The sequence below is a fragment of the Chelmon rostratus genome, chromosome 2, assembly GCF_017976325.1.
Source record: "Chelmon rostratus isolate fCheRos1 chromosome 2, fCheRos1.pri, whole genome shotgun sequence".
Taxonomy (NCBI): Eukaryota; Metazoa; Chordata; class Actinopteri; order Chaetodontiformes; family Chaetodontidae; genus Chelmon; species Chelmon rostratus.
In genome coordinates, this window is record NC_055659.1 from 28,254,887 (window position 1) to 28,277,191 (window position 22,305).

Sequence of the window (22,305 nt, forward strand, 5' to 3'; positions counted from 1 at the left end):
CAGCACAAAGATCTCCATTAGAGGAAGCACAGACCCAGTGGATTGACTCGATGGACATGTCTCCACAGCAACAACTAGAAAGCTCTTTTATTTATATCATTATTTTACTTGGAACTGCTTTGAGGGCTGATAAAAAGCAGGATTCACTTCAAAACTGAAGCTCAAGGATGGATCAATACCAACTTCAAACTTAGAACCTGTAACTTTTGCCATTTTTATGTTGTTTTTCTGTTTACTTGGCCGGTTAGCCTGTTGAATTTGGCTAATGTGGCAATACAACTGTCACCATCAAAAGCAAACAAACACACAAACAAACAAAAAATGCATGATGCAAATTGGTAGATCACCCAACCCTTGTCTCAGCCAGTCCAACACAGGGAAATCTCCCAAGACAATCATGTTTTTCTACAGAGGAGTTACAGGAGTTCTTGTGTCCTGAGGGGATGAATCCTGATAATCTGCCAACCGTCGAGCCTGATAGGGCCTGTCGTGTTAATGTAATTGCCAGGTAGGGCCACTCCTCCCTACTTCGCCTCCCTTCCCTTCCCTGAGGTTACACAACGTTGTTGCCATGAAGAGAGACTGTTAGCAGAACGAAATGTGACTGGACTGCGGCCATTTCCATTTCTCATGCATCGTTTCAAGGAATTCAAACACATGAGGAATTCAAAAAAGCAGTTCTTGAAATTGTCGCACAATTTCAGCCTCCGACAAAAGCCAGACAAAAAGCACTATAACTGCCTCCATGAGCTTTGTGTTCAGCCCCTGCTTCAAGTGTCCCGTATCCCCCAGTTTGAAAACCTCTGGTCATCATAACTACATCATGTTCAAAAGGAAATCCATGTTAAAGCTGTAGTTTGGTACCCCTACATTTAATAAAATCCCACCCTTAAGAAATAAAATCCATTAACTATTGAAATAATAAAGACATCACTTTTAGTGTAAGTATTGTTGTTCAAACTCTTCAGGTACCACGCAGGTGGTGATGGCACAGCAAGCTCATTTATGCTCTTATCTGCAGTTAGCAACTTGGGCTGGTCCGGTGTTGTAAACCCACCCACTGGATGTGCAGTGTGAAACATATTGCAGGAATTATTTACCAGTCTGACTCCAGTCTGCTGTGGATGTCAGATCAAACTCTGATCCGTTTGAGAAATGGCAGAAATGAGTCTGGAGAGAGGCAGTTCTTTGCCCATCATGAAATCCATACAGCTCTAATGAGCCTCTCTGGTGTCCAGAGGCTCACCCTGTGCTCCTTCATCTTTCCTCACATTCCAGTGCTCGGAAGCTGATCGCATTTACATCCTCTGGAAGTGTTTTTCTTCTGTGGGAACACATGGAAAAACCAGCAGCCATAGCCACGATCACCATGGACCACCTGGCTACAAACACAGGGCCTCAGCCAGAAGAGGAAAAACACACAACTCCAACTTGATTCTAGTACCATATGCTCCACACCTCTGATATATTTCATACTTGTGTTGTTAGAGAGACCCACAGAAAGCACAGGTGATATTTCACTGTTAAACTGTGAGAAAATATAACCCAACTCAGGCAGCTATTTCTTTTCCTTGGTGAGGGGAGCGAGATGGGGAGGATATGCAACAAAGGTCCCAAGTGAATGTTGCAATTCAGTCAGTGCCTTAATCCGCCTTTAGGCCACCTCAGCTCAAGTACCTGTTGATCAGATGGTTGGCTTTTCCTGTACAGCCCTTGTTGTTTTGTGCACAAGTGAACCCATAAACCATAAGGTTGGGCAACTGTGCATTGATTTAGATGAATCCAATTTGAAGATGCCAATCCCAGTTACAAAAACAAGGCTTATCTATGCTTCGGTGCACATGGGTATGAAACACATCTGCATGAGTGAATGATTTTTTTTTTCCATCATCATTCAGCAGGGCAGTTAACCTCAACCGGGCATGCTACAGTGATGTTATGCTGACTGAATGTTTCTTCTTCTCTATAGACCCAAATTACACTTTCAAACCGTTCAAAAGGTGAATTTTAAATCATTCCTCTGTTAAGTTGCCCCACAATTACAGTAAGGGTTAGAGTGAGGGGAAACTAGCAGCTCAATCTTCTAGCATAGCATTTGCAACATCCAGAGCTTGTAATAATGTGGAATATTCTCGTGCTGTAGACTTGTAGGAGCTTCAGTTCACTTGTAACTGCAGGCTTGTTGTTACAGTGAAACTAAAACAATATGGCACACCCGCGTTCACAATGTACAGCATCTCCAGAACGCCTGTTATGTCTGCTGACAGTAACTGTGATAATAATCGGAAGAGACAGGGCGAGCACCAGCAGAATAATCCCCTGCAGCTTTTCCCTGCCACATGTTACTGGGCCTTATGGCAACCTGTTGACACCAATCCCAGAGACCCAGTGGGCCAAAACTGGGCATGCATACACAGCGTGTAATCCACATCTCACATTGGCTGAACCGGACATCATATGACTGGGCAGAGAGAGGCGGAGGACTGTGTGTGTGAGTGTGTGTGAGCAGGACTGTCCTATACAGGCGACATAGCAACGTTCACATCCGCTTTGTTGAGTGCAATTTGTTTTGGTCAATAAGAAAAGCTGTGGTACAGATGGGGTATACTGTTTGGTAGCTGTATTCATCTGATAGCAGCCATTCCTCATGCTTTCAAAGTTTAGCATGGCAAAACGTACAGCCTGTACAGATGCTCATCTTCAGTGAGTTCTCTCAAACAAATCCGAGAGCTGGATTATCTGCCTATGCATCTGCAATATCACTCTAACAGCCTGCTTGCTCATTCTCTGAGCCACATAAAATTCACCTCTCCAAGCACAATGATGATGAGATGAAACAAATGTCATGCAGTAGTATCGATGAGTCATCGATGTCTTAGATTTCTGTTCAACCTCAGCAAACTCCAATCAGACTGGCGGTCCTGGAGTGGAGCCTCCTTGGTTTGATAATGTATGACGGGGCAGCAGCGCGCCTCTGTCCGGCTGGCTGAGCTTCACCTGACGCCTTTGAAACGGAGCGCGAGATGACTCATCAGACGCTTGTCACAGCTTCCTGGCTCCCTCGCGCCTGCTCTGAACGCTGCTCCTGAAAACTCCTCTGATGGGCCCATGATTTATTTAACACATGCTGATGTATTTTGCATTAAAACAGCCTAAATGCTTCAGTGCACTTCAATGGTGGAAAAAAGCTCCTCCAGCAGAGATTTGGATGTGTTATCCTCTCTGAACACTTTTTGCATCATCAGTTTTGTTTTGCTGAGGACGGCCGAGTCGGAGACTCAAAGCGGGCAGGAAATGTTTTGGTTAATGTTGCACAAGAAAACAAATTTCCTCTTCCCTGACAGCTGTGAAAATCATCAAAAAGGTGCATTCGGTAAACTACACGTCAATTCTCGTGCGCATAAAACAACAACAACAGCGGCTCAGCCCATTTTAATTCATAACCACAGAGGATTTCATCATTGTAGAATGATCTGATACCAAGCAGCTTAATGCTGCATAATCTACCCAACCTGAAAATCCTGCCCCTGAGGATATAAACCAAGAACCGAAAAAACAGATCTGGCCTCAGAGATGGAATTATATCCGCCAAGATCACACAAGTCACACATAATCCTGCACCGCAGGCCAGAGCCCCAAACTCATTATTGATGAATTCATGTGTACTTTGCTAAAACCTGTTAAAGTGTATTAAGATATGCACGATGAAGAGAAACGTTGTACGGTGGAGGAGGGACTGCTAGTGACCCTTCGTCTCATTTGCAGTAATGGGAGGTATGGCACAGGAGCCCGTCCACTTTGTAAGTGGAGTTTTGTCTAGGTCAGCAGAGAGCAGCCTGATGTAATGAACTATTCCTGGATCCGTTTAAAGGATCAATAGGGATTCATCACACAGGCGCCTAGTGCTCAGCAAAAGAGCACAAGGAACCAGGATACAGCAAAAATACAACAACAACAAAAAACCAGCAACAATCAATAACCCCGACCCCCGTAAAGCTGCTCGGAGGATACAGCGGGAGACGGGAAGGACAACAACAACAGTCCAGGCACTGTCTGAGAAGTTGAAATGTCCCTTCAGCCCCAGTTTGCAGCGAGCTGTGGGTGTCCTCCAGCACAAACATCAGCTGCCATGACATCAGACTACAGGAGAGAGATGGGGAGAGGGAATGGGTTGGGGGGGGCCGGTGGTGGGGGACATGCCAGTGCAGCTGCTGCAGTCATCTCTGCCAGACACCTGCCTGGGCGGCGGGTGTAAACAGAGTAGATGCAGCCCGCAGCACTCTCCTCTCCTGCTCTCACCTCTCTCACACACACACACGTGCCAAAAATGTAGGTAGATGACATTAGAAAATAAAAATAAAAGCGCAGAAAGACGAGAAGTGAAAGCAGCAGCCCTACCGGCAGAGAGAGACAGTGAGCAGCCCGGGACACAGTCGACACTGGCAGGACGGAAGCGAGGGACCATCCTTACACATTCACCTCCAGCTTCAGAGAGAGACAGCTCGGGCCCTCTCCACCCTCTCCCTCTTTGCCTCCTGTGCTCTGAGCCCCCCCCCCTCCCCTCTCCACACGACTCTCTCGGCCCCTCCCCTCTCTCTCCGCCTCCCCTCCCCTCTCGGTGGAGTTGTGTGTCCAGCCTGATGCAGCCCGGCGAGTCCTCGCCTCTGCTGGCAGTGCTGCAAGGTCAAGGTTTGTTTCTGCGCCGAGTCCTTTACGGCAAGAGACACAACGCCGTCACTGAAACCCAGGAGCGCGCAGGTTTTTAATTCAGTCATTTCACCGGCTGGCTTCGTCCTCCCATGGCGAAGGTGCGGTAATTAATGAGATGAGCTGCTTTGAGTTTGATTGCAGGTAAAATTCACAGACGGTTATGGCAGTGAAGTGGAAAATAAAAAGGAGGGTAAATTAGGAGGGTGAGGCACAAGCAGCAGCGCAGGCAAAAATCAATCAGGCTTCTGAGAAAAGGTTTACTTTCTGCTCGTCGTCCTCCTCAAAAGGCTCAGCCATCAGATAACAGCAGGCTGACGCTGCTGACTTTCAGAGAGCCAAGATTTAAGCACAAACGGTGGTGACTGTCATTTTTCATATGACTGCCAATAAGACAGCTGACTGAAAAAATAAACAAAGTTAGATGAAGTTATGATGTCTTAGGAGGGACGAGAACTAACCGTCTCGACAGTGGTGCCCATTGAGGGAACAGAGAATGGGACAAAAATCAATCACGGTTCTGGCAAAAGCTTTATTTTCTGCTTTTCTTTTCTTCCAATAGTGACAAATGTGGTAGATTTAGCTCCCATGAAACGCTCGGTCTTAGAGAGGCTGGGTTTAATTAGATTTTTTTTTTTTTTTTTTAAATTGTCAAAGTGATACCTGAATTTTGGCACCAAACAGAAGAATGATACTCCAGGTACTGCATCACTTTGAGAGGCAGAAACAATGTCTGTGTGTAGGTCCACCACTTTGGTCCAGACAGAAATATCTCAACAAGTGCTATAAGGTTTCAGACAGACAGACAAAGCCCTCTGCCTTTTCCTCTAGCGCCACCATGAGGTTGACATGTCTACTTTTTAGTGAAATGTCTTAAAAACGATTGAACGGATTGCCGTGAAACACACATTCACGTTCCCACCAGGATCAATTGAAGCAACTCCTCAGGTCAAAATGCAAATTGGTAAATATTCTACTATACCCAATAAATATTAGCATATTAGCATTGTCAGTGTAAGCATGTTACCATGCTGATGTTAGCATTTAGCTCAATTCACAGCTGTGCCTCACAGAGCTGCTACGGCTTTAGACTGTTAGTCATGCTTCCATGAAGGCTTCAGGGTAAAGTTAACAAATGCTGAATGCTGTCTAAACCCAAGAAGCCAAATAAAACTTATGAAATATAAGCAAACTGATTATAAATCTGAGCAGACATTCAATGGCAACGTTTGGGACGTACAAACAGGAGCATGCACACTCATCCAAACCAAACAGGGTCATAAAAGTAAGGAAATAACTGAATAAGTAGCTCACACACTGCAGCGCTCCAGTGTCCACTTATTTATTACACAAAGGTGATGTTTTGATACTCAGGGCTACAGACACACATCGGTCACACCAAACAAGCATTGAGGTTTCAATGATTTTAAAGTGTACGTAGCCGACCCTGCGACAACACAACAGCACAGCATTGACATGAAGGTCTAAGCTTTCTCTTTGCTAAAAAATGTCATGTCGTGATCTTATGCATTGTTTAAACAGTCAAAACAAGCTTAAGAACCCCCCCCCCCCCAGAATCCGACAATACAGGGAAGCTGAGCCGACCAAGCAGGCAGACCAGCCAACCAAGCAGGCATTCTTCGAGGATGAGACTTACTGTTGCGACTGTAAACTGCAGCTGGCATGGAGCGGCATTAATATCCTGAGCGAGCCTCTCTATCCACCTGGGAGGAAGTTTGCCAGGGGTCGTGCCCCCTTCTAACCCTGGCACTCACGGGCCTGTCGCCACGACGACTGATGCGTTAGCACGGCTGTTGGCAGCGCCAGGAGGAGCAAACAGAGACAAAGGGAGAGAGTGGCGACTCGTTGCTGTGTTCTTACCACTGGGCCTATAGGATTACTGGTAATGGGATTTCCCACTAATGGCTCCTTCTGACAGGTGGCGTCCCCGTTTAGCTCAAGTTCAGCTGTGGCTTTAAAACCGTCGCTGAGGTTTAAAGCTTTCCTCCCCAGTCCCCGTGCTGTGAAAATGATCCCTTCTTAGCAAGCTGTTTATATCAGCGGTGAAAGTCTTTTTCTCGACAGTGGGCACAAAAATAACTACGCGCAGGTTCGGGCCGTTTTGCTTTCTGCAAACATGTGATAATTATAGTTTATATATATACATATATGTTGAGCTGAGTTTAAACATTCATTATTGATTGTGGAAGCAATAGTTTGAGGTCGACTGACTGAAAGTTTCCCGCGCTTTCAGCCACAACTCATGGGCTTCATCGGTGGATGACATTTGCTCATTTGATGACATTTTAACAGCATTCACACAAAAAGCTCAGCTTTCTTCATTTTCTGGTGTTCGTCCCGATCTTGAAGGACCCGTCATTCAATTTGAGAGAGTGGTGACGGCTTCCAATATCGTGTTCTACAGAGGTATTTGAGTGATTAAATATTACTCTTCCATTTGCGGGGACTCACAAGGGACAGGTTTCACAAAGAACGCTCAAAACTGAAGTAGCAGAGATCAAAATATGCTGAATTTTAGTCAAGACTCAAAAACACTGGTTCCTACATCATTCATAATACAACTTGATAGTATGTTTCATTAGACCTTTGCTGCCTGGGTCCATACCTTCTGATTGTAAGGGCTTTCTGTTGTGAAGCACACAGCTGACACCTGTAGCACACTCTGCGTATGTCATACAAAAAGAAGAAGTTGTTGAGTTGCACGATGCGAGGAAATGGGACAGTGGCATATCCGAGAAAATTACACATGTCAACCTGTGATGATGTGCAAACAGGCACAGGTTTGTGGCTTTACATGAAAAACAATGGGTGCAGATTTGCCTTGTCAAAGAATTGTGTAGTCTGCAAGTCTCAGACCAAATGATAGCTCCTCCTGAGTCCCACTAGATAGTTTACAACTGTGTAATGAAGTAGTATGAGTTGAAGTGCTCATAAGACTAGCAATTTACTTCACATTTAAATGCTGTGGCAGCCCTATTGTTTGCATTTGACCAGAATGGTGATCCACCAGTTCACCATGTAAAACATCTCTGTGTTTTGAAGAGGGACTAATACTCAGATGCAACCTGACAAACACCTGGTGATAACTGATATGAAGGCCGCATGTTTCAAAAACAGGAAAGTGTGATGGAACGGAAAAGCTGCCTGATGATGATAACAGCTCTGCTATCTGTTTTAAACATGTATTTATCTGAGGACGCTTTCAGCAACAGTCGGTTTGAGCCCTGCAGCCACTGCTGGCCTCACTGGACTGATCGGGGGTGAAGCCCGCTGCTCGAGAGCATCTGGATGGTGCTTTCTGTGGTTGCACCACTTCTGGCTGCACAAGTATACAGTGAGGAAAACTCCTCAAGAGAGGCTCTGCCATTTCCTCTACCACTTATGCATCACCTTGTCTCTGCTCACCTGCATCTCTCTTGCAAATTCAATACCCAGCAGGTTGTCTGGCTTCCACTGGTAAGTGAGGGGCAGAGAAAGGCAGAAAAACAAGGTGGAGTGAGGGAGGGCCGAAGACAGAGAAAGATGAAGGCACGTCATAATGTAATGATACTAATGAGGATTAAGCTGCTTGTTACCTTTTCTCCATAAGCCTCTGAAAGCAGGACAGCTTGTGACATCACAGGGATCAGCAGCACTGTTTCACACACTGCAACATGAAGCAGTGTGTGAGGTGTTACCGCTGTGTGGACACACACAGGCTGACCGGAGGGCCAGAGGGAAGTTATGGGAGACTTTTGGCCCTTAAATTAAACAAAACTGTAACGAAACTTTTAAATGGTGGGAAGGAATTAAAGCAGGGAGAGAAGAATAAAATGCCTCCCTCTGGCTTTAAAGTGATGGTTAGGACTTTCACCAGAGAGGCATTTCCAAACCTTTGCACTTCTCTTTTTTATTGAGGATACAAAAAAAAATCTTTTCAGTAAAATGCTTACCATTCCTCATGACAGCACATTTTTCTGTCCCTTACACTTTCTGAGATGAGGCAGACTCATATCAGCCTAAGATACACAGCACGCTCGCATGACACTTCAAACATCTAATCGATATATCAGACTGTGGTTAAAAAGTCACTGCGTGAGAAAGAAGCTCCTTTTGTGTTGTACAGTTGTAAAGCAACTTTGACTTTAGAAGGAAAGGGACTGGAGCTTTGTGCACTCAGGTGAGGAAAGAGTCTTCTTTCAGAGCCTGGTGGTGTAGGTCTGAGAGAAATAGTGAATGACTGAAACCTGGAGTGTATTTTAGAGAGAAAGGGAGCGACAATTCAAAAGTTGGGCGCAGTAAAGAAGCAATTTCATAAAGCTCAGTGTGTCAAAAGCAATACATCACTGCGAGGGCAGAATTTCCACTGTGGGTGGGGGTCGTTTGTCCCCCTATCACAGTTGCAGTTTGATTGGATGATTTTTGGAACCCTGGGTAATGGCTGTCAGGCCTCACACAGGCTGCCCTGGTGGAGTCTGGTAGGGCTGTGTGCAGCCTGAGAGGAGGCTCTGTGGACACATATGGACGCTATATGCTGTAAGAAAGCAACAAGTAGTGTGTCTTGCATTCTTTATTCTATTTCATTTTATTTTTGATTCTTAGTTAGAGTTATAAATGCAGCCACATCTCTTAGTTCTTCTGTAGTTCTTTATCAGTGACACTAAATGTAATTGTTGAGGTTATTGGTTAAAAATTCAGAGATTCAGGCCTCATTCAACTTCCCAGAATGTTATTTGCTAAATGTATGTAAATAAAAAAGCATCCACATATAGTTTTAAAGTTTTCTTGTCTGGTTGAAGAAACCTACGTTTGTTACTGTAAGACTGACCTGGATAAATTGTGTCAGGAAAAACATTAATCTAAAAGTCTTATAAACATGTAATAACTTTTTTTTTTTTTACTTCATTTTAGAAACTGAAGAATAACTTTCAGAATCAGACATACTGGATCTGAAAAACTGAGGTGATCTAACAACTGGTTTGAATATGAGGAACACAACTACATGGTACAAAAGGATTCATAATTACTTGGGCAGATATAAGAATTACATAATAGAGCTACAGCCTTGAGAGGTGGTAGATGTAATAGACTGAACGTTTGAACAGATCAAGGCCGGACTAACAATCACACAAAGCAGACAACTCCTCCGCGCCCTAAAAGCTCCAGGACAACTGTCTGGTGTTTAGTTTGTGGTCCTTTTATTAACTGTAATCTTGTTTGGGAACATGAGTGCATGCATGCACTAGTGAAGCACGAGATCTGCTGGAATGATAAAGTGCATCTCATTAGTGCATCCCTTATGGGATCATAAGACACAGCTGTATACTGTTTCAAACTAGAGCGAGACAACTTCCTGTAACACAAAACCGAAGGAAGAACTTCACTAATAACAACACCTGCACCTCTTTATGCTTTTAAACCAATCATCAATCATCAGAATATGCTCCTTCCAGTTAAGTAAGACACATTTTATCTTTTTAAATTAAATAATTCACTTTTTTTTTGCAAATCATTTCATATGTCTTAAAACATGCCTGTCACATGCTTTGTATGTGAGTGGCCAACTCAGTCACACACACACACACGCACACGCACACGCACACACACTACTGAAAGAAAGAAGAAAAACTATGCGGTGTAAAGAAGTGGAGTTGTATTTGTTTCTGGCTATCATGGTATCTGACCAGTAGAGGGCATCATTATTCCAGTCTTCAGGCTCTTTGGAGCTGAGGAGCATGAAGCGCACGCTGACATTCAGAGCCAGCACTATGATCAAAATTAGGTGAAAAACCAGCAGATATTTGGCACATCTGACTCTTACATCTTCCAAAGAGAACACCTGACACCTCTCACTTCACACATGTCCTTCTCCTCGGGCTTAGGACATACTGGTTGATGTAATCCTCGGGCCTATGCAAGAAATTATAATTGGGGTGAAGAGGCTTGCATTCAGATGTGGCAGACATAGATTTTTTTTTTTCCTCTGGTTTGACCAATGCATTGTCTCCTGTAACTCTGAAGTCTCTCTTTCTTCTCCCACCAATTAGAGCCGGGCACGCTGAGCGAGGGGGAGGAGAGAGGATGGGCCGTCTCCATCAGCCTGCTAACCACTCAGGGGAGCTCATTAGAGCAGCTCCCAGCCCAGAGCCTTGGTGTTGTGTTGGCACTACTTCTGACACCACGTCAGTACCATCGCCTTCAACGCCACTAAGAGAAAGCGCCGGAGTGAGAGAGCCAGAGCAGCTTTCAACTGCATCTCCTGACAGCCTGTCACAACACCAAGGTGTCCAGATGTAATGTGTAACCGCTGTTCTAAAAACAGCGTTCATCCAGGACATCTCATCGTCCTCCTGGATCCACTAATTCAATCAAGGCTTTTCATGCAAAGCAGAAAGCAGAAAGCGGGAAAGCTGGCTGATAGCGGCTTTGCAAATCTCAGAGGAAGGTGTGTTTGAGCATCAGGAGATGCTCCACACACAGCAGGTTGATGTAATCACTCTGACACTGATAGAAATAAAACCTCGCTTCCATGGAAGAACACCTCTGCGTGCCCTGCACAGACTCAGGCAGCAGCTCCACAGCAGCCACAATCCGAGGTGAAATCCTGCCCTCCTAAAGTCTCTGATATCAGCCTCTGCAGGGAGAGGACGAGAGCTCCGTCTCTGCTCCGCCAGGGCTTTTGTCAAAACACTGAAGCATATGCTCTCTCATATGTGTGCTAACAGCGGGCTCTGTGCTGGATTCAGAGCTCAGCCCCTATCAGGGACGGCTGGCATGGCGAGCGCTGAAGCATGGGGTACAAAGAGCTGGCACGCCACGGCGCCTACTTTGAGAGATGCAGCGGTGGATGATTACAGTAGGTTCTGGATAAGGTCCACTGACTCACCACGGCAACAGACGGCAGATGTTTGTGTGCACAGGCAGAGCTGGATTTAATGAGTGTTTGCCGTCTTGTGCAGAGAAATGTTGGCCACATCCTGCTGTCTTGCTGCTGAGTGTCACCTCATGGAGCAGACATGATGCCTCACTTGAAGGATAAATCCAGTTTATTACAACCTGGGTCTTATTACAGAGTTCTGCCATCTTTCCTATCAGTGATAATAGCGTTGTCTGGAGTTATCACATTTGGAGGAGAAAACAAACTGACTTACTGGCTCAACTTTGACCTGCACTATTTGCCGTAGTTGTTTAGTTTTCCTGTTCAATTACCAACATTTCTGTTTCACATCCATATAAAAAGGTTTAACAGTGTGGCTGCACTGTTGGTTTGTTGAACACCTGTCTGATCATTTGGCTGCTTGTATTTTTCACTTTACAGTACCGATGTTTCCGTGTTACTAGACTCACTCCATCTACCATCATTATGTTCGAGTCACAGAGCTGAGCATCTCTTTTTCTGGGAGATAATGAGCTCGCGAAAACCCAGGGAGTTGTTTAACTTAAAGATATAGGGCTGAAACGATCAGTCGTTTATGATCAGTAAATCGAGAGAAAATTAATCAGCAACTATTTTGACAATCGATTAATACCCAAGTCATTTTTCAAACAAAATGGCCAAACGTGCCCTAGTGTCTTATGTGATATTGTGTTAAATATGTTAAATATCTAAATATTAAACATCTTGGATTGTTGGTCAGATAAAACACGTCACCTTGGGGATTTGGGACATGAATCTGCAAATCTGCAGGTATTTCCAGAATCATCAAAGACTGTCCTGTGGAGGACAAAATACTCCATCTGCTGCAAGCTGGAAAATGATCCTCATTTTCTGAACAGGTAGCTGGACGTGACATCTCCTTGCTTAGTTGTACAATGATAAGCAGGATATAAATGTGTTATTTTGTTTGAAAAGATTCGAGAAATATCTTCGATAGAAGATTCGATTCTTTTCTGTTCTCTGTGGCACAAACCTGGAGCTGCTGTGTTTCCAGACCTCAGCATTTGTTTTGTGATGCAGAATTTTAACCAAACTATAAACATGAAACCCAACTTGTAATAAGCAAGAATTTCCTTCCACTCACCTGCCAGTTTTCTGTTCAGCCTATCTGCGCTCTCTGAAACGGCTTAACAAACATACAGAACCAAGCGTAGCCGACCGTGACAGCTGGCGTTTATTTACAACACATTTCACCCGGCGTATGTCAGACTTCAGCGCAGATAAAGCTGAGCATCACTGAACAGTCTACTCCGAAAACATTCAACATGGCTTCCTCAAGGACTTGACAAAACGATAAGCTCCTACAGTCAGATATTAGACAACCTTATGGCATGCAACACCAGATAGCTTTTGACCACTTCACGAAGAATACGTCTAGACTTTCAAGGCATTAGTCATTGCAAAACATCTTTCAAATGTGTTGTCTCGGGTGAAAAACACCATGAAAGGCTCACTGACACTTATGATAACTTTCTTGTCAAACAGTGAAAAAACTGTGAGAAACTGCAAAGCTAGGATTCCGCGGGAAAAAAAGGCAAAGCAATGTTTTGATGGAGAAAGTCTTTCTTCAAAGGGAACTCGTGCTGATACAGTATGAGAGCTCAGCTCGACTGAGCAGCTCTCGTCGTTGTGACTTGATAGAGGGGATCAGATGAAAGCTGCTGGCATGAAGAAGAAACACAACAATGTGATTGTTAGCAGCTCTTTGAGGAATTGTTCTGTGAGCAGGCTAAAGTCATGCTAAAATAAAGCAAAATATATCACAGGAGCTGCTGGAGAATGCCAACGACAGCCGTTATGTCCCTGACGTCCATTATCGTCTCAATTGTGTGGATAGTCTGCTATGAATTTCTAATAGGCCTCGTGTCTCCTGTGTTATCAAATACTTCATCTGCACCATCCATCAAACAGACACATCTGTGGGGTGGAATGGAGGCAAGAAGGAAAGGCACACCACAAACCAGCTCATATAGACATGCAAACACACACCGATGAAAACATTACAGTCCTCCAGCGCAATTTCCCAGACCTGGATCGCAGGGCTCCTCCATCACAAACAACTAACTATCTGCATACAGGCCCGTTCTCCCCGTCTCTCATATCCGAGCCACGCCCGCAGAGTGGCATTAAAAGCTAATCAGATGTTAAAAGGCTTTTCATTGGGGCCAGAAGAAGACAGATTGGTGTGTGGGGACCACTGACTGTGCAGCAGCGCTGCCCGGTAATTACCAGTGGTCTACCACCTGCCCCCCGATCACACTGCCATCTCATCCTACCGCTCATAAAACATGCTTCCACACAGCTGTGTACTCACATCTACTACCCCGCTTATGAGCCCTTCTTCCTCGCTGGCATGATTTGAATCCTTTCAAGAGGACGGGAAGTCAGTGAGTGAGGGGCGATCTCCAGCGAACCTCTGCTTTCGGCAGACTGTGGATGCGAAAGTAACAGCTGCAACCTGGCCTCTTTGGAGCCATATTGGAGGTCCTTTCACTGAAGGCTGCTCCTACCCTTTATTTTGAAAATGAACTATGGGTCTGATGGCTGTGTCCGACGTGACAGGAGCTGCTCGTAGTGACGAACGATGAACCCACGGAGAGTCATCCTCACACTCTGCAGCTCGGCTCAGCTCTGAGCTCTATGGCATCTTTCAGTTGGTTGTTTGGGTTTTACTGCCTGCAACTTTCCTGTTCTGGTTCAGCCTCACAGCCCCCATCAACTCCCTGGTGAGCATGGTGGAGCGTTTAGTTGCTAAACAGCTGGTGTCAGTAGCTGGTGGAGACCAAAACAGAGCTAAAAGGGCGGTGAACACTGGACTTACCTTCAGAAGGTTACCACGGCTGCTGGATGTGCAAACAGGCAGTTTTGTACTAAAACAAATTTATAACATGCTGACATGTCAGTGTTGTGCTTACAGTTTGTTGTGGACAACAAATCAAATTAGGCTAATGCAGCTTCAAGTAACAGTGGCTCAGCGGTTGGAAAGTTTCTGTTTCTAATCTATGAGTAGCTGTGTCAGTGAATTCACAAGACACTGTTGCTGTGTTTCCTTTCTCATCCACCACAGACCATACACAAAGTCAGCTTGTAAGCTGGCAAGGAAGAAGTCACATGACAATATAAACGACTAAAGTCATTAACTAACCTGGTTCAGTTACCTGCACTGCGGTCTGCATAGCATTTTATATCTGCTATATAATCATTATAAGCTAATTGTTGTATCAAAAATGAACTGGAGTTTGTGAGGTTTTTGTTTTACTTTTTGAAGCTGTTTGTCATACGTAGCAGCGCAACACAGTTTCATTGCTCTGAACATTTAGTTTAGACAATCATTTTGCTACATTGAGATAGAACAGCGCTGAAAAAATATTTAAATTTGTATACTGATATTGATTTCAGCCACATCGCCCTGCCAGTTTTGCTTGCCGCTTGTCATAAACACAGTACTGCCCTTCACTCCACGAATGTGAGGAACACAAGTTAAAATCTATCATCATGCAAAACAGTGTGTGATGCCTTCAAGCGACTTGCACTGACCTGATGGACAGCTAGTCTTTGGAGGAGGGTTAGCAGCATCTGAACTTACTGTGCTCCAACTACATGTAGAGTTAAGATTTTGCACAACAGCTTATTCACTGGAAATGGTGACTGTCATACATGACTGCAAAGCCTCTATCACTGCAGTCTGGATGAGCAGACCATGATAAAGGCAGGGAGCAAATACATGATAACTAACACACACACACACACACACACACACACAAACACACACAGAGAGAGAAATGCATCTGTGCCAACTCCATCCTCCCTCTTCCAAGTCCTCTCCCTCTTCCCTCCTCCTCCCTCCCGTCTTCTCAATCTCCTCTGCATTAATTATGACATTGGTAATAAAGGAAAGTGTTTAACAGGGAGGAATTGCAAATGAGCAGGGATTGATTGAGCCTTCTCTCGTACTAATTGATTGCAGAATTCAGCCTAATAAAAGAGGAGAAGGAGGAGAAGGCAAGGGGGAGAGGAAGATAATGAAAGCTGGGGAGAGGAGTGGAAGGCTGGTCCACCTCAGGAGGGTGGGACAGTAGGAGGAGAACCAGAAAAGAGGGGCCAAAGGGGGCAATAACTTGTTGGCAAATAGAGAACTATAATTACTGTGCTGATACCTTATTAAAGAGCTTTTCACAGACCTGTACAAATAATAATTAGAATTTATTGGCCAGATGCAGTCAGCTATACAGGAGTTTAACTTGGTGACTGGTCCACAGACGTATTGAGGGCCGGTCCCTGCAGCCTTGTCATCCTTTGTTCTGAAATCCAAATCACCCCCAACAACATGTATTTCCTCCAGCAGTGGGAACAGTAATGTTCATCTTCTGGCTACATGCTGCAGCTGCTGGCTGCCACAATTAAACAGTGAAGACAGAAACCCAGAGTAGAGCCTGCCAACGATGGAGATCTTCCCAGAATGCTTGGCCAAAGGGCGTGGGTGAGTAGCAGGAGGTGTTTCAGGAACCATTAGCCCCTCATTGATTAGCTAAGGGGCTACACATTATTAACAGCAGTGTTGTGATATCAACTGAGCTGGTCTTGAGTAACAGGCAAACAAATCTTCCTTATATTAGTCATTCTAAAGCATTTTCATTTGATTTTTGTCATTAAAGTAATGAAAAACAATAGTCCTCCAAATGAATTTGATGCAGTTGTGTTTAGTAAACTTGTAATGAGATTTATGGCTTTGTTTTCTTGCTTTAAATTAAACACAGATTCTTTCTAAATCATTTTATGAGAAAAACACCATCTTGTGTTTTCCTCACCAAACCCTCCACTGGCCTTGCCTTTGGTTGGGGCAATAATTTGGGTCAAATAGTGATGCTTTTAGGAATTAAATATATGACCAGCCAGATGTGGGCAGTGGAGCATGCTCTGTTCTGTGCTGACATAATGATTAAACCCTCATTCACGCTGCATTTCAGTGCAAATCCACACGTGTCTTGGGGTAGTTATGCATACACACAGCCACAATCTGTTCTGCGCAACCTCCAGCTGTTAGGTGGAATTTAGCAATCCTTTCTGAATTTACAAAGGTGGAGGTGGAACTCTTCCTGAGGAGAAAATAATAGACTTTCTGATGCCATACTGGGAGAACACTTTGGAAGGGAAAGGTCATTGTGAATATGGCCAATAGCTTAGATTTTAAGTGGTTGCAGGATCCTGTGAGAGCACTGCTGTGTCTCTAATCCGTCAGAGTGCCATTAGCAGGTGGCACATTGCTGTTATCAGAGTAAGGGTGAAGTCAGGCCTCAGCGCGCCTCACAAGGCAGCCGGGGCCGGGCCGAAGGTACCCCCTGGACCACTGACAGCCCGGGGTCAGAGCCTAGCTGGCCGAGACAGAGCGATCGGCGCTGAGGCCCGCTGTGGCCATTAATGTTGGATGAGCTCAGCCTCATTGAAATGCGCGAAAGGCGGCGGAGGACCCCAGATGGCGGCCGCGTCCCTGCCCGCCCCAGCCACTGTCCGGTCATTATTGACCGAGCCACGGGTCACCACTGATGCTAGGACTGGGCCAATTATAGCACCTGACAGTGATTAAAAAGGACTCAGGAGTGCAGCAGTTGCCTGAGCTACAATGACATCTAAGTTATTACGGTGACATTTATTCATCATTATGGCAATTTAAATCCATTACAATTCCATCCAAGCATGTATTGTGAGCAGAAAACGGAGATGATATTTCTGTCTAACTGGAACATTATGGCTTGATCTCCTGATACTGCTGAAATAAAAGCTGGATAATTACAGCGTGTCAGAATGCGATTCATGTTTACTCAAATTTACTGTAAATTAAACACAAATAAACACACTACAAACCTACTGAGAGTCTGGGAAAGAGAACTCGAATTACAGGTGGAAATAAGACACTGCAACGCTCAAATATTTATAACAGCTAATTACAATACTGGCACAGAGTCAAACAACAAACAAGAAGCATTACCTTCTGCACAGCTTACAGTATCCTCTTGGTGTTCAAATTCTCCAAAAGTAAGAGAACGTCACACAACGGCAGACGAAGCTAGATGAGACACTGACAGACAGACTCTCTGAGAGCATATGAAACTCCTCTGTAACATAGCCTGACCTGCTATGTCCATCACTGCAGAGACGCATAGTCAAGGTAAATTCATTTCTACATAAAGAGGCCACATCTGACAAGCCTAATCACGATGAAAAGAATTCATTACATACTAAAGGCCGGAAGTGCTGAGGAACAGCGACTGAAATAAAGTGACCTTGTAATCAGCTGAATACAGATGCCAGGCTTGGTGATAGATGTCCCAGCATACAGCATGAGAGAACACAGCCTGCACTTTCCACTCGCGTGGTTTTGGAGCAGGAGCCAGTAAAGGTCTAATAATATCCGTCTTTCCTTGCGTAACCTGTCCAGCTGACCACTAGTGAACGAGCCCCACACTCACCATATGTCTTCGGCTCTCCCCTCGCTGCTGTTTGCCTCCGTGCTGCGTTTGAGAACCTCTCCGCCTCCTGACTGTGTGCCTCAGGTGTGCTACAGCCGAGCGGCAGAGCAGGAGGCTCCTCCTGAGATACTGCTGCCGCTCTTAACCAGCTACAGTGCAGAGGGAGGTGCTGTCAGAGAGCGCCGGCCGACAGCTGACTGACTGCTCTGTTCTGTTTACACAAGGCGCACGGGCCCTATAATTCCACTCCCCGCCGGAGAGCTGAGCTGAATGACTTTACCTTTAAAGTGCAGCCTTATTGAAAGGCCAGGTCAGCCCTGCTTCATGTGCTCCGAGACTGACCGCCAGCCCTGTTCTGCTGCGTTTGCTCGCATACCAGGAAGCTGTGTGGGGTGGGACGGTCGCTGAGACACCAGACTGGCTGCTGTCGAGTTCAGCAGAGATACTGTACTTCCTCTCCTCGGGGAGGCCAGCAGCACAGGATGCAGACTAACAGTCACGTAGGTCACCTCGAACTGGCGGCTTCAACTCCTGTCTGAGTCCCTGAGTTAAATAAATAATACGCTGTGCTCCTTTGGCTTGCTGTAGAAACAGCCATATCAGGTTCCCCGGCCTCTACTGTTTCACTGGCAAACCTTTTTAAAGGGCCTGCATGCACAGAGCCTTTGAAAAAATACAGTGTTCAAACAGAGCAGCCTCAGCTGTAAAGCCAGGCTCTTTAATGAGAATTTATTACAAAACAGCTCCAGCAAAGCAGGTTCAAAATTCCCTGCAGATAGTGAATAGCGGGGGGGGGGGGGACTGCACACACACACACACACACACACACACACACGCACACAGACAGGGTTGGTATGTAGTCAAGCATTAGCTGGGAGAAAAAACAGAGAGGCAGGGTCAGAGGAGAGCGAGACCTGCATGTGAGAAGAGGAGAGTTATGGAGGGATGACTCCCGTCTTCAGGAATGCACTGCTGGCAGACGACACTGCCGTCCTCCCTCGCTCAGAGAGGAGTGCTATCAAAGGGTCAATCTGTCAGTCTCAACAATAACACTGTGAAAGGCCTTAGGTGTGTACAGCAGACAGAGAACAGCCCTGATTCCCGGAGTTGCCTCCAGTGCAGCCTGTGAGATGAGTCCAACAGGAGCGAGACACTTTTAAACAAAATGAAAACACTTCACATTAATTCACATGACAGATGTATGAATTTGGGTTTTTAATCTGTGCTCCTCTCACAACCTGAATCTAGTGCCAGGTTTTGGATTGTTTGCTTATGTTGCCAGAGAGACCCCGCTGTCAGTCACATCTGATCAAACCTCAGCAAAACAGCCCTCTGAATCACCATCCACATCTCCATGTGTTCAGCCATTCACACAGATCTGGAGAAAGTTGACCAATCAGAGCTTCGTGGGTGGGATAAAGAATTGGTGCATCATCTTCCTACAGACAGCACGCTGCCTCGCTGATGACTTTTAGCTCATTGTTTTGGTTTTTCAGCTTGCAAGCTCCTCTCTACCTCATTTCCAACCAGCAAGAGAGCTCAGAGAAATGCACTTTGTGCCAAGCACCGATCAGAGGACAGACAAAGCTAGCGATGAGCCAGTGAACACAGTGCAGCATTTAGCAGCTGAAGAGCCAGATATTGTTTTTCAGAGCTGGTGAAGATCAAAACAGGAGAGTGACCGCTGCGCTTATATTTGTCAGGTAGACAAGAACATGCTGCTAACTGCTTACTAGCTGCAGCTTTAAGTATTTCTGCTGCCATTGTTACAAACATATGGAGACAAAAATTGTGGACAGTGACACTATAAGGACACTAAACCGTAAATATGGACGAGGATGATTTACTAGCTATTTAGAATCGCCACACATTGGACTTCAGCCTCGAGGTCCTGTGCATGTGTCAGTGACTATGTGGTAATTTTAGCAGAGCAGACAGAAGGGACTCCAAGCCAAGAGGAAAAACCATGTAACTGTGGCGTTCATGAGAAATCAGCAGAGACGGAAAATGTCTGATGGCCAAGTTACACAAGCCGGCGTGCGTGAGCTGCAGCAGACAGGGATCAGTAATTCAATAAAACGACTGGACTCACCGAGAGGAAGGAACATTTCTGGACTAAAGCATGAACTCCAAGCTGTGGCTGGCCTACCCACGGAGACTGGAATTACAGACCATAGGAGTTTATGAATGGTGATTGGCTACTGCTGAGTCAGGCTGCTCTCGCCACAACGGCCACTAATTTTAGCCTTGCTGTGGTGAAATCACTGTGTGGAACCATTAATGCTTTAACCCGTCCCCGACAGCATCTCTCACGGCCTGTTTCAACTGGCACGCTGTTCTCAGCTTTACAGACAGAACAGCTTGTTATTGAACGCCACATGGAAATAAGAAGTGCAGCAAGAAACAAGTACAGTAGGCTTAGTGCTTAAATATTTAAACAACTGGTTCACTCTCAATAGTTGATCAGAAGCAAATTCAATGGAATATACAAATATGTTAATAATCAATGAATGGTTTAAGTCAGAAAACAATCATGACTGCTTCACAAAGTTATGCCTCTTTTTTTTACTTTTCTTGCAAATTACTGAATAATTTTACTTCCTCAGAACTCTAAAATTCAACAAAACTAAAAAAATGAGTATTTGGTAGAGCTGGTCACAACTGGAAAAGATGACGATGACTGAGACTGATGACGAGCGGTCTTATGTCGGGTCATTTATCAAGCAAACATGCCAGACATTTGCTGGATCCGGCTTCCCAAATGTGGCGATGTGAAACTTTTCTCGGTTTTATGTTATTGTAAGTTGAAAAGTTTGGGTTTTTAGACTGTCTGTTGCACAGAAAATGCAGTCTGAAGACATCGTGGGCTCTGAGAAGTTGTGATGGGCGTTCTTCACATATAGACTTAACTATTGATTAAAAAATAACTGACAGATACAGCTGCATTCAAAACTGAATGACACAACTTTTTAGGTTTGATCTCGACCGATTCATTAATGTCACAGCTGTCTAAAACATAAGTAAAAAGTTTTCACTACTTTTCCAAATTTATAAATTAACATTTTTTAAACAGTCACTTAAAAATGAACCCTGATAGCAAATTGTACAGCCTGATGATTTTGCAAGTATTTCATGTTCCAGCTCCAGATCTCGTACAGGTGTCCAAACATATGAAAAACGGAGCGAGTATTCCCCCAGCACACGGACCAGGACAAGCCTGATGACTTCCCCAGCAGTGCACCGCCATGCTTTGGAGCTCTGCAACAGGATCCTCCTACCTTATCGTCCGCACTGAAATGCAGTACTTCCACATTAGACTCCACATGCTCCTGACATCGTCAGGCTGGAAACTTGAGATTTGGACTGGTTGTGTTCTCTGATGAGAGGCTCAGAGGTGAAAAAGACCCAGATGTTTTGAGGTAACTCTGAGCTGAAAACTGCCTGCATGAGAGAGAAGCAGCAGTCCTCCTACCAGCATCCACCCATGCCACTCCTTCCCTCTCTCTTCACTTGACCACAACACATGTACTAGTCTTTTCTTGCTCCTCAGGAAAAATGACTAATTCTCCCTCCTGGAGGTTGGGTTACTTCTGTCACTCCTTTTCAGTTCCCCTTTTGCTTGCTTTTACTCAGCCTTTGTAAAAGTAGACACACCATTCTGTTCCTGTCTGGGGAGAGCAGAGCAGAGACTTATCCTGTATTACCAAGTAAGGCCAACTGCTAAGTGGACCAGACGGAGAAATATCCCTCCTTGCTTCAGTGTGTAACACTAGCACATGTTCGCATTCCACCAGCCGGCTGCTGCCCCTTCCTCAGAAGCCTATCACCTCCTGCTGCCTCGCACTTCCCCTGCACCATCTCTGTGGCTCTGCACGGAAGGCTGACTATTATTTGTTCTCACTGTACCACTCCTGTAGTGTCAGGTCTCAGCTTTTCCCCACAAACTCTCAACAGATGGTATCTGACCCAGGGGAGGTGCAACACCTCCCGTCGCTGCTGAATGGGTGCAGTAGGTTTTGGACACGTTGCTAGGACCATCTCTGACGCGTCACTTATCAACCGTTTCAAAACAGAGTAGAGGAGACTAAAACATCACAGGCAGAGGGTTTAAGTCATTCTGCTGAGTCAGCAGAGTGGAATGTAAAATTCAAAGCTCAGTTAGCTTGGGAGACGTGAAATATGTGATGTGTGTGG

The 22,305-nt window shown here is 45.1% G+C and overlaps 1 protein-coding gene across 5 annotated transcripts in view; it reads right to left on the reverse strand.

Moving 5' to 3' along the window:
• iqsec1b (IQ motif and Sec7 domain ArfGEF 1b) overlaps positions 1-21,791 on the reverse strand; it is a 58,713-nt gene extending 36,922 nt beyond the window's left edge. For 2 of the 5 annotated variants that reach the window (XM_041946812.1, XM_041946829.1), the window contains exon 1: positions 4,399-4,504. In XM_041946812.1, coding sequence (XP_041802746.1) covers positions 4,399-4,475 — 77 coding nt within the window. In that variant the 5' untranslated portion in view covers positions 4,476-4,504. Of the gene's footprint in view, positions 1-4,398; positions 4,505-6,364; positions 6,567-18,111; positions 18,155-21,765 lie in introns of those variants that run through there. The other 3 variants (XM_041946847.1, XM_041946838.1, XM_041946820.1) reach the window with 3 other exon arrangements.
• Positions 21,792-22,305: the final 514 nt, after the last annotated feature.